Raw genomic sequence first — 12,408 nt, forward strand, 5'->3', positions numbered from 1 at the left:
TGAATTTATATTTTTATTGATACAAGACACTACAAAAACAGTATGTACAAGTTATGCACAATGACAAATAGTTATATACAAACACAAACCATGAAATATTTACAGTTAATTTCTCCCATTTTAAATACGACCATTAAAAAATCATTCCCTCAAGTTAATAAAACATAATCTATTATGATTTAAATTTGAGAAAATCATTGAAGAAATCATTAAGCAAACAGCCTATTATGGAAGACACAATTTGATACACAAAATATTCCAAAGAAGTAAAATTGTCATTTGATAATATTTTCTTTGGTCACGGTGTAGATATAGAAATACCATCACAAGCTCCTTCCTTTTTAATCAGCGCATCCACTTTAGTGAAGGCTAAATTAAGAGAAATGTAATACCTGCTGTTATTCAAGGTTAGCAAAATTAACTTTTCAAATCATCTATGTTCTCTCATTTTAAAAATTGCATTGAAAAATGTAGATGATACACATTGAAAGCAACTATGATCAAGTATCATTACTTAAGAGTAAACTTGCTCTGGATGAAATCTGTTGGATTGAGATAAATAAAGAAATATTTCAAAATGAAGGACACAGGATGACATGTCATGGTGAATCCTTTGTAAAATGTTGTCCTGCATGGACACTGAAATACAGCCCCTTTTCCACCACAGGTATATTATTGTGTTAATTCAGCCAACATGAAAACTATTTCACCCATTTGCTCATTTCATTTACAAAATTCTATTTAAAATATATATTTTTTAAACAACAGTCACAACTCATCACCTCTTTACTTTTGGAATTTCAGGGATAGATTTTCAGTTTGCTGTCCAGGCATAAAATTGGCAATGCTAATTATTTGTTCATTATGAAAATCCCTAATTTTAATTTCTAATTATTTAGCTTGGGTGGATTCTATAACAGATTTGCAACACCAGATTCACATTCTGGCAGCAAGTTCAAAATCTCCCCATTCTTTCTTAACCCCCAGCCTTAGACTTGACACTTGGAGAAAACCAACTACTCTCCCCATCCCCGCTCCCCCCACACAAGTCTTTGGCTGCAATGTGACAGATAACATTTATAAAATAACAGGATATTTACATAAAAATATAAACAACATCGCTGGTGTCTGCATTAAAAAAAAATCACTGGAAAAGAGGAAACAGCCATATGGAGCAGGTCAAAGGTCTGAGTTACAGTAAAAGTTGACGATATTTTCATCATCCCTCTCCCACACTACTTACTATTACTACAGCAAGCATAGTCATGGCAGACAGAATATTGACTGAGTATAAATATATAAGCTTGGCAGTGAATATTTATCAAGCAGCAAGTTTGTTTCACAAAGACACCCACATTTTACATTACTGTAAAATAACTGACATTCCTCTGTATTAATGATTTAACAATAGTAAATCCATGCTGGTTGAATCACAAGAACAAAACACAGGAGTCAACTTATAGCAAGAAATCTTTCTCTAGGCTCTAGCATGTGATTCAAGGCAGTAACACAAAGTGGTTGAGATGACACTGTTCAGCTTAATAATCCATCCACGTCACAAACTCCAATCTTCCCATGTGTACTGCAAAACCAATGCAGCATACACCAGATCCACTGCATATAGGATGCACAGTCACAGTTAATTTGTTCAGTCAGGCCTTGAACTTTTCCCAAAGAACGGGGGAGCTCGATGGTTTGCAACGTTAAAATCCAATTTGTGTAGGTGGAATGAGAGCTTAGTCACAATAAAATGGTGGCACTGATGTCAAGCCATATCAATGGAAGTCAATTACCATTTTCATCATTGGTGCCTTGTCTCCTGGGAATAAAATCACCTAGTAATTCCTCACCTTGTGGGGGCTTGCACACCCCCGCAGTTGTGTTATCTGTTTAAGTGGGCAACACAGGAATATAAAAGGGCAAAATATATCATCTCAACTTTTTACATTCTGCCAATGCCTTTAACACAATGCGAATTGTGTTATCTTGTATATACAGTACATTGATTAAAGAACAGACAAGCCAATGTTCTTTTTTTAACAGGTCATCTTTAAAAATAAATCAAAGAAAAAATGTACTGGCAAACCACTGGCCAATAAGTCTTTGAAAAACATTCCCAGCAGTCGACTCCCCAAGTTCAGTTATGTGAATCAGTGCTGGCCTGAGTGTAATTCTGTTTGTACAGTGCGATTGGTAACAGCGTTACTGGTAACAGCCTTATTCACTCCCACAGAAATAAAAAAAAGTATTAATGAATACAGCCGGTAAGAAAATGTACATTTCAGCAATGGGAATTGGGATCCCTCCTTTCAATCCTTTCCTTTTCATGCTGTTGATATTTCCTTCATTTTTTCCACAGAAAGTAACTTGTTGCAGTCAAGCATTTTATCCATTTTCTCTTGACTTCCTGAGCCCACAGGAGTGAAAGAGGATCTCTGGTTCTCAGAGCTGTTCCAGATTCCATAACCAAAGTAGATGACAAAACCTAGAGAAATTAAAAGATAAATGTAACTCTTTGGTAACATCTTTATAGAATCCCCCCAGAGGACTAGGTCTCAAAATACTTCACATTAATAGGGGAATGTTGGGGTTCAGATGGCAGGAGCCATGCCATATTTCCACCCTTCATCATCATAACTCAACTAAGAACAGGCAGAGGGGTGCCACCCAACGCTACAAAGCAGTTGACTACTTTACATTTATGAGGCCCATGTAGGGCCAATCCTGGTGGAACTTCATGGAGTCCAGAGAAGTTAGAAAGTATTACTTTTGTGTGGAATTCCAATCTGCACCAACACCGCACCCCCCCCCCCCCCAAAACCTTAATTTGCTGTTTCTGTGGGAGAATATATATAGAAAGCTTTTGTTTTTATTAAGATCAAAAAAGCAAGAATTTGGATGCGAGTGCTGACCATCATTGAAATGCAAAGGTATTCTCAACAGAGCTAGTCAAAAAATAGTGTGCAACTTAAAGCCATTTGACTGCAAGTTATTCAATCCTGCATAGATAACTATTTTGAAATGCGCACCATTTTATGTAAAAGAATATTGGGCAGAATTGTATGCTGCCCCAAGGCGGATTCTGAGGCAGAGGTGGGAGCTAAAATTGAATAGAAGGGATTCCCACCTGGGAACTCACCAGCCCAAACCCAGATGCAATTGGGCAGGCAGTGCCTTGGGTGGGAAACCCTCCCATTCACCTATGAAGACCCTTAAATGGCCACTGAAGGGCATTATCCCGCCCAGCCTCAATCTTTAGGAAGGAAGGAGTAGGTACAGGTAGAGTGGGAACCCCAGGACCGAGTTCTACTTAGTTCTGGGCAGGGCGCTGCAGTACTCCTTTTGGCCACTTGGCTGACAGCTCTCAAGGGCAAGCACTAGTGTCAATCCCTTACCATCCTTAAAGTTCTACCCATTGATTCATTAAAAAAGGTTCCCCGTTTTTGGAATCCTGGATTTATACAAAATGTTTCTTCAAGAGAGACTTTGGGGCATGTTATCCAAGACTAATTGTGCGTGGCTTGTAGCTAGAGATGGGCTTTATGTTCTGCGATTTTACTTATGTTTATCCACTATTTTAACTAGGGCGTTAACTGTACTAACAAGCTGTACTAACTGTAACTACTAACAAACTTTGAAAAAAAAACATTTATCACAGTGTTATTTTTAGGCCCAGAATTATACAGGTCTACTTACCTATAAACATCCAAATTCCAAACCGGGCCCAGGTGCCCACATCCATCATCACCATCAAGTAAACATTTACAAAGATACTGACAATAGGTAGGAAGGGAAGGAGTGGTACCTGTGAAGAAAAAATGATCAGTATGTTTTATGTTACAAAACACATTTTATGTTTTGTTCTGTCAGTCATCCATTAAAAAAAAATCACAATATTTTCCCCCCTCAATTTTCCTAAAGGCACTAAATTTTGCTATGAGGCAGTTACATAGGGTGGGATTTTCCAGTGGAGGGCATTGTTAGACGGGATGGGAAAATGCTCCCTAGATTTTCCTACCCTGCACACAACAGTGCCCACTGCTGGCAGGGCAGGAAAATCCCACCCATCATGTGACAGTTCTCCATGTGGCCATTTTTCATGAGACAGAATATTGAATGTTGGCAGGTTGTTCACCATCACAGGCGACACTGATCCAAACATCGCCTGAAATCTGCAGTCGCCAGTCGGAGCTGGTGAAGGGTGATCATGATTGGAATTTTTTTCTCCCTACTCAGGTACCAACTGCTGCTCTTGAGATCAAACAAGGGACTGAACCAAAAGAAAAACAAAATGCTGGAAAAACTCAGCAAGTCTGGCAGCATCTGTGGACAGTGAAACAGACTTTTATTGGGTGGAATTTTCCATGCGTGCTAGAGGAGAAAATCTGTGCAGCTCACAGGCTGAAGTGCCAGATTTTCTCGTCAAATAATCCAGCATTCTGTAAAGAAAAAAATGTGGAGGCAAGGCCCCTTTTTAAAATCTCTTGATAGAAAAAAAAAGAACCACCCGCACACGGAGACTCCCGTAGTGCTTCTACAGACATAGGGAAACTGCACCGTGCCCCCCCAAACACACGCACAAGGGGAACACCCCCAAATGGAGGCACCCTAGAGGGCCCAACTAGCACTGCCCGAGGCATTGCCTAGGCATATCCCTCTTCCGCTCCCGCAGTATGTGCACAGGGAAACATTGTCAGCGAGGGCGGAATTCCAAATGTGGGGGGCCAATATGGCGGGGGGGGGGGGGGGGGGGGGGGCAATATGGCGGGGAAGCCCACTGATTTTAAATTTATTAAAATGAGGTTCCTGATCTCCCTGGGCAGGAACCTTATTATGTCACCAGTGAAGGGTGAGGAGAATCGGAAAATGAGATCTCACCAATGAGATTCTTGGTTGTGAATCTTGCAATATTTTGTGACCATGTCACCATTGGTACTCGAGGGGCGGGGGGCAGGTGCAAAATCACAGCTCATGTTTCGAGTCTGTATGATTTTGCTTCAGAACCTGCTAGCTTACTGGAACATATGGTCAAGTAGGCACACTTAAAGTGATGCAGAATCCTTAATCATTTCAAATGTTTGTGCATTCCCATGCGCTGGGAATTAGAAGTATTTGTACAGCCTGTGGGACAATACATTGGCATTCTATACTTGGACAGGTAGGAGTGCACAACTCAAGTTGTTTTGAGCTTACTGGTTATTCTTCAAATGCCTTTCTCCTCCACCCCAAAATAAATAAGTAGTAACTTCAAAAAAAGGTTTAAAGTATTAAGCAAAGTGTAGGAGCATAATAAAATATGTTGATCACAGCATATTATACACTCCTGACCAGAAAGAAAGCATGTTGGAGCACTATATGACTTGAGATAGTGAAGAATACCTAGCAGCTGTGCACTTGTACCCTTGTAGAAATTAGTTCTTTTAGGAGAAAGAGAAATGGAAATATCCTCCGCTGTTCTTACTGATTCAGAAATAAAAGATTTACCTTAAAAGTTAGTGACATATTGTTCTGTGGTTGTTTCCACATAACGAAAATGATAACAGCGGCAGTCAGGCACAGCATCACAAATAGCGCCACCAAGATAGCATGTCCGTTAGATAATTGCTCATAACATTTTGCCAGTAGAATGCAAATGCAGGTTAAAACAATCGCTGGAATGGAATAAAAAACAGAAAACTTTAGTGAAGTGAAAGGGAACTGTTTTTTATTGATGGAAAATAGTAACAGACCTCATGTTGAATTAGATTAGACTAACTGGATGAAAGTTTCCCCTGTCTAGTAAGACATATGTTAGACACAGAGCTACATTCCCTCTACTCAAACCCTAATTTCTATCCTCGCCACAATAGTAGGTATAGTTTAAGTCCGCTCCAAAAGATCTTACAGCTTTGGATGGAAACTTCAAATTGTGAGCAGTAACATGCACAGGCAGCTGTAAAGGCCTACCATGAAGAAATGCTCATTAATCAGGCTCCATATTCACTGCACAACTGCCCACTTATAGCTCATATCAATTCCAACATGTGCATAACCACAATGGGGGTATATTTGTCATAAGCATATTCAATAGGACCACTACCAACCAAGATGCTGCAATATTTTAAAAGCAAATTACTGTGGATGCTGGGATCTGAAACAAAAAAGAGAAAATGCTGGAAAATCTCAGCAGATCTGACAGCATCTGTGGAGAGAGAATAGAGCCAACATTGAGTCCAGATGAATTAAGCAGATTTAAAACTCTGTGGTCTCTCCACAGACCTGTCAGATGTGCTGAGATTTCCAGAATTTTCTGGTTTTGTTTGTGGCTGCAAAATTTTTGTAAGACTGAACTATGTCAGGGGGTGGGTTGGCAGATTTTATTTTAACTGTCCCTTCACTCTGTAGCTATTCCCATTGTGCACTTCATCAAATTTCCTGATTAGGTTACCAGTGCCTACCACTGTTTTCTCAAAAGGTCTTGGGCAAGTAATTCTGAAAGGAGGACATGTTGATCAATAAAGGAATTGGTGTTACTTTCTCTGGCAATTATCCTATTATAAAGGTACAACTTTGCCCACTACCAGAGTAACCATTTACATAGTGTCTATTGCACACACCACAAAAGTTATGTCACAGTACATTTGCCCCAGGATACTTACAGAGGATTCCAACACCAATATAAATAATTAATCCGGAACATTTAGTGGGAGGTTGTTGTTCTGGATAGAACAGTAGTTTCAAGCTCATTGAGGTATTCTCTTCAGCCTGACAATCCTCATTGTTCATTTGGCTTGTCAGACTGCTTTTGTTTTCTCCAAATGGAGTCATTTCGTACAAATTACAATTGAGGTGCTCAGAAGGTTGGTATCTGCAAACAGAATACAGCCAAGTTTATTTTTGGGGAAGTATAGTGGAATGTATTGATAAAATCAATTCGGTTCTTTATACATGTGGAAAATAACATTTCTTACGCCAGGTAGAGGAGAAATCAACTCGAGGATACCCCTCAGCAGTATTAGTATATTCCAAATTTACAAAGGAACAGAAAAAGAAACTCCACAATCCCATCTGACCAAATATGCAACTTCAGTTCTGTTTCTACTGGACCCTAGTTCATGGCATAACAACCCGAATATGACTTTAGCAGCATCATGGCAATATCTTGCTAGCCTGCGTTCCTGGCTGGTAAAGGATGACAATAATAATCATCAAGATATTTTGCTCACCTGAGGATAAGAACACAAGCTGCCACCAGGGAATAGGCGAGTAGCGTACCGATAGACATGAGGTCAACCAAAACATCCAGGTCAAACAGCAGAGCCATGATAGCTGGGTAAAAAAAACAAAAACTGTGAATATACTCACAGGGACATCACACTTCAATTCAACTTCCAACTAAATTTCCGAAAACACTCGTCAGTCCACTGGGAAAGCTAGGTTTGCCGTTCAGTTTATTAATTTTATTCTTTCTGCCCTTCATATAAAACCATTTTCTAAAACTCTTTGGGTGTACACAAAAAAAATGCCCAAACTCAATTAATTTCTTTCTTTGCTCAGAGCAGTTACTGACAATAAGCACAAGGTATTGATTGGTAGACGCATTAGGAGAGAGTTCAGGAGAAACGTTTTCATCTAGAGGATGTTTGGGGTCTAGAACTCACTTGAAAGTGTGGCAGGGGCAGAAACACTCATTGCAAATACAAAAATAGCTGGATATACACTTGAAGCGTCGTAACGTTCAAGACTATGGACTAAGAGCTGGAAAGAGGGAATAGTTGGATAGCTCTTTTGGGCTAACACAGCAATGATAGGCTGAGTGGCTTCCTTTTGTGTTAAAAGCTTTTATCATTTTGCGAATACAATGAGACAAATTGCCAGACCATTTCAATAAAATAACTACCTACATCAGTCATAAATGATGCTTACCAGCAACAATGCCAGAAACAATGGTGGCATGCACTGGTGTCTTGGTTTTTTTGTGCATGTTCCCCAGGAAACGGAAAAGCAATCCATCCTCAGCCATTGCGTATATGACACGAGGCATAGGGAACATGGAGCCCAGCAGGCTAGATACAAGGGAAGAAAACAATTGATTAGAACCCAACCCACTTAGTTTCACTTTTCTTCATGTGCTAATCGTGCAGAGGGATTTATGAAACCTGTTGGCTTTAGATTCCATGTGTACAATCTGAATTACTCATACCAGATGTTCTGGAATCACAGCTATCAGCATTATTTGGAGATGGTTGATAAATTGTCCATGTTTACTTAGCTGCTCTAGTTTATAAATGTAAGTTTTAATATTGTAAAAACAAATTATTTTTGTAACTTTTCCCCATCTGTTCTGAAGGTACTAAGCCCTGCTGAAGTGCAAAGATTCTCAAATAACTGCCTATTATTCACATGCAAGCCAAGCCTAGTGATGATGGCAAGCTACATAACTGAAGAGAGGATATCAGTCTAGCTCAATCCTATCTTTATAATACCAACATTGCCGCATTTTCAGCAATGGACAGGAGAGCTGTGGATAGTAAATTAGGAGCAGAAAGTCTTGTCAGATTTCTGCACAATCTTAGCCCGAGAAGTTGTGTGCCTTTTAACATTCAGCTAAACACCATCAACTCAACCCATGGGGCAGCATAATGACACAGTGGTTAGCACTGCTATCTCGTAACACCAGTGACCTGGGTTTGATATCCAGCTTGGGTCACTATCTGTGCAGTCTGCATGGGTTTACTCTGAACGCTCTAGTTTCCCTCCACAGTCCAAAAGACGTGCTGGTTAGGTGCATTGGCCATGCTAGATTCTTCCTCAGTGTACCCAAACAGGCACCGGAGTGTGGCGAGTAGGGAACTGTCACAGTAAACTTCATTGCAGTGTTAATGTGAGCCTACTTGTGACACTGATAAATAAACTTTAAATTTTTAAAACCTTGCCGGTCTGTTTGATTCAACTCCTAATTGAGCAGTCCTCATCAGAAGCTTATTTAAAGTTTTTTAAAAAAGATTTACCATGGAATTCCCTTGAAATAAAAGCTCTAAATACCTGGTAGAGAGAGCACAGAGCGAGCCAACAGCCACAATGTAGCGTGCAGGTTCCCAGCCAACATATTGGAAGGCCTCGGGCAGTGGGCTTTTCTTGTTTAGTAAATAGTAAGGCATCATGAGTGTGAGAGCAGCAGAAACACCAAAGTAGGCCACAAAACAGACCAGCAGGGAAACCACAATTCCGATAGGAATTGACTTCTGTGGATTTTTTGCTTCCTCTCCTGAAACCAAGAGTAAACACAAATTTAAATTAAAAAATAGCAGTATTGAAAATGGCAATGCATGGATGAGTTGGACCAAAGGGTGTGTTTCCATGCTGTAAACCTCTATGACTCAATGAGTTAACTGATCTCAGGTGGGGTAGGGCGGGATAGAACATGATTGCCTCTGAAGAAGGCATAGAAAATCAGCCTGGGGTTCCTGCTTGGATCATTCTTCAGTGTTCCAGCTGGCAGGTGACTAGTGTGGCTACCAGTAAATGGCAAAGCTGAGCTCAGCTGCAGTTCCCTCTATGATCAATCAGGTTGCCAACAAGTACCAACTAGGTTAATAGCTGTCTAGGATAACAATAGTTAGAAGTGATAATCACACAGTTCTTGTGGAAAAAAACTCTTGGCTTCATTGGGAGGAATCCCTCCATTGTGTATTGTGACACTACACTGCACCAAATGGAGAAAACTAATGACAGATCTAACAACCCAAAGCTGGGCCTTGGTCTAGTACTGTGGGCCATCAGCAGCAGATTTGTATACAACCACAATTTGTAATCTCATAGTCCAGCATATACCCCACTCATTGATCACCATGAAACCAGAGACAAATCTTGGTTCAATGCAAAGTGTAGAAGGACATGCTAAAGCAGCACTAGGCACACCTTAAAATGATGCATCAACATAATGAAACCAAGCCACCTGAATGCTAATCACTGAAAGGAGTTAAGTGGTCTCACAATGAACAGGTCAGAGCAGAACAGGTGTCGCCTTAACACAACCAGTCAAGAATAGTGAACAACCAGGCAACCGACAGGAGTGGAATGCAAATCATCGGGGTTACTCTTTCCCCTGCAATCTCTACTAACAAGGCTGTCAAGGACTGCAAAGTTGTGGAAACACTAGCTTCTTCAAACTCCTCTCCACAGCACATTCCTCTCGATTATCCTGCTTTGGCTTATAAGTCATTGTTCCTTCATCACCATTGGATCAATATCCTGGGATTCCCTTTCTAACATAATTGTGGGGAACATCAGCACGTAGATTGTCTCAGTTCAAGGTGGTCCACCTGAATATTCTCATAGCAACTAGGAATGGGTTACAAATGTAGCCTCACTTCTTGAGGACAAAGACAAAGTAAACCATGTTTAGGTGATATACTAGAGGCTGACACGCTCCTGTAGAACAATATTGTGAAAAGAATAAGTACTTTCAAGAAAAGGCAGAAATTTAAAATTATGTTTCAAAAAGTCTTTCTCATTACCTGTCGTTGCAATACAATCAAATCCTACAAAGGCATAGAAGCAAGTTGCAGCTCCCGTGAAAACTCCAAAAAATCCAAAAGGTGTGAATCCTCCAGAACCAAATTTTCCTGCTCCAGATTCACTACTGAGGCAGACAAAAACATAATACATGTAAATGAATAGTTAACAAATATTGTCTAACCAAACAAACAGAAAATTCAGAAACATAAAGTTGTCCTTTACCCTGCCCACTTCTGGTTTTAACAGAAATATACAACCAATCCACTCTCAGGAGACAGGTTGATCACTGAAACCTTTTCAGGAGGCTGCATTACTCATGTTGATATAATTTTTATTTTTAAACTAATATCAAGCTGAGTTATCCATTGCTTGGTAGGTATTTTACAAGGTAGGTAAAAAAAGCTGAGAGGCCGAATCCATAAGGCAAGTTTTAAAACACTGCCTGAAAGCCAGGTGCAGCAAAAGTGTTTCCTCCAGTCCCACCAGCTTACCTCTTTACAGACATTGATTGGTTGACCTAGCTGCCCCCTCCATCCTCACCCCTCTGGCTCAGCCTAGATCTGATCCAATACAACATCCTGAAACATGTTTTTGATACAACTGAGGGAGCTTCATTCTTCATCTGAAGTGTCAAACCTTATCGCTAACATCCTATATCTTATTGCACATAATTCTGTTTTAAATTTAGCCCTCTCAAACCAAATGTATATCTGGTGTTGGTAAATTTGATCAAACTCAGATCCTGTGTTAGTGAGAGAGGGAAAAGGAATTCGGATTGTATCTAGTGCTTCCTGCTGGAAACATCGAATATGAAATATATATGTGTATATAGAGACATCAGCTATGCTTTCTTCATCTAATGTCACTGCATAGTTAAATATTCTGAATGGTATTAGTTAAACAAAATTCATTTTGAAATACACATGTTAAAGCCAGAATTTAAATAACATTGACTGGAAATTTTAAGCCACATTGATGAGGGCTTCCCAGTTTACCATTCTCAAAAAACAGCTCAGCACTTTCAAACGCAAAGGAGGCGGACAGGGTTGAGAGAGAACTCACATACACACCTGTTGATGTAAGTTTCATTGTAGTCAGACTCTGTTAGCTGCCAGTTCTTGACGTCTCCTTTCACGAAGCCAGTTATAATGACGAAGCACAGGACTATTAGGTTTATGGCAGTAAAGATTTTATTCACTAATGCTGACTCACTTACTCCAAATGCCAAAAGACCTTTAAAATACAAACACAAGACAGTTACAGTGGCATTTTATTTCTCCATCCATTTCAAATTGTTTAACATAATTACAATATTGACTTCCTTGTTATTTTCTGTGGGCGTGACAAATTTGTGAATGAGGAAGGCATTACAATACAGCGTATGTTGATTAGCCAAATTCTCCCAGTGATGCACCATAAGTGACCTCGGTTTGGGATTTTGCTTGCTGACCTTATGGAATTGGGAAGAAATTTCTTTTTTTTTTCCTTTTTTTACCCTCTCTTTCCCTAGGAGTTAGCGTTTCTAGCTGTTGAAGAGGGTAGCATAGCATTATACTGTGCTGGGATGTCTAAAATGAGAACGGAGGGTCTATTCAAAGTTGCAGTGCAACAATTTCTATTTGTAGGTATAATCATTGGTTTTGAAAAGGTCCGTGCTCAGTGTTGTTACCTTAGATGGAAAATTCGAAATCATTATATAAGCTTGTATGCAGCAATTTTAATGATGTTGTTTTGTAATTGTTTATATGATGGCCAGGGGAGATGTTTCCAATTCACTTCCACTGCTTTTCTGAATTTTACTTTTGTTCATGGTATTTGAAGCCTTCACAACACTTAAGAAGTATGTCTGCACCAATTTTGGCAATTCAATTTCTTACAGATTTCAACCAGGTCACATGAGAGTTTAAT

General features: G+C 39.7%; 1 protein-coding gene across 1 annotated transcript in view; it reads right to left on the reverse strand.

Annotated features, from left to right (window-relative positions):
• The window catches only part of LOC144492874 (cationic amino acid transporter 3-like), a 32,323-nt gene continuing 19,915 nt past the window's right edge, over window positions 1-12,408 (reverse strand). The window contains exons 4-12 of the mRNA XM_078211420.1: window positions 11,571-11,733; window positions 10,500-10,624; window positions 9,025-9,247; window positions 7,906-8,045; window positions 7,206-7,308; window positions 6,639-6,847; window positions 5,485-5,651; window positions 3,697-3,805; window positions 1-2,485 (exon numbers count right to left, since the gene is read on the reverse strand). Coding sequence (XP_078067546.1) covers window positions 2,325-2,485; window positions 3,697-3,805; window positions 5,485-5,651; window positions 6,639-6,847; window positions 7,206-7,308; window positions 7,906-8,045; window positions 9,025-9,247; window positions 10,500-10,624; window positions 11,571-11,733 — 1,400 coding nt within the window. The 3' untranslated portion in view covers window positions 1-2,324. The remainder of the gene's footprint in view (window positions 2,486-3,696; window positions 3,806-5,484; window positions 5,652-6,638; window positions 6,848-7,205; window positions 7,309-7,905; window positions 8,046-9,024; window positions 9,248-10,499; window positions 10,625-11,570; window positions 11,734-12,408) is intronic.

This window comes from Mustelus asterias, chromosome 4, assembly GCF_964213995.1.
Source record: "Mustelus asterias chromosome 4, sMusAst1.hap1.1, whole genome shotgun sequence".
NCBI classification, from domain to species: Eukaryota; Metazoa; Chordata; class Chondrichthyes; order Carcharhiniformes; family Triakidae; genus Mustelus; species Mustelus asterias.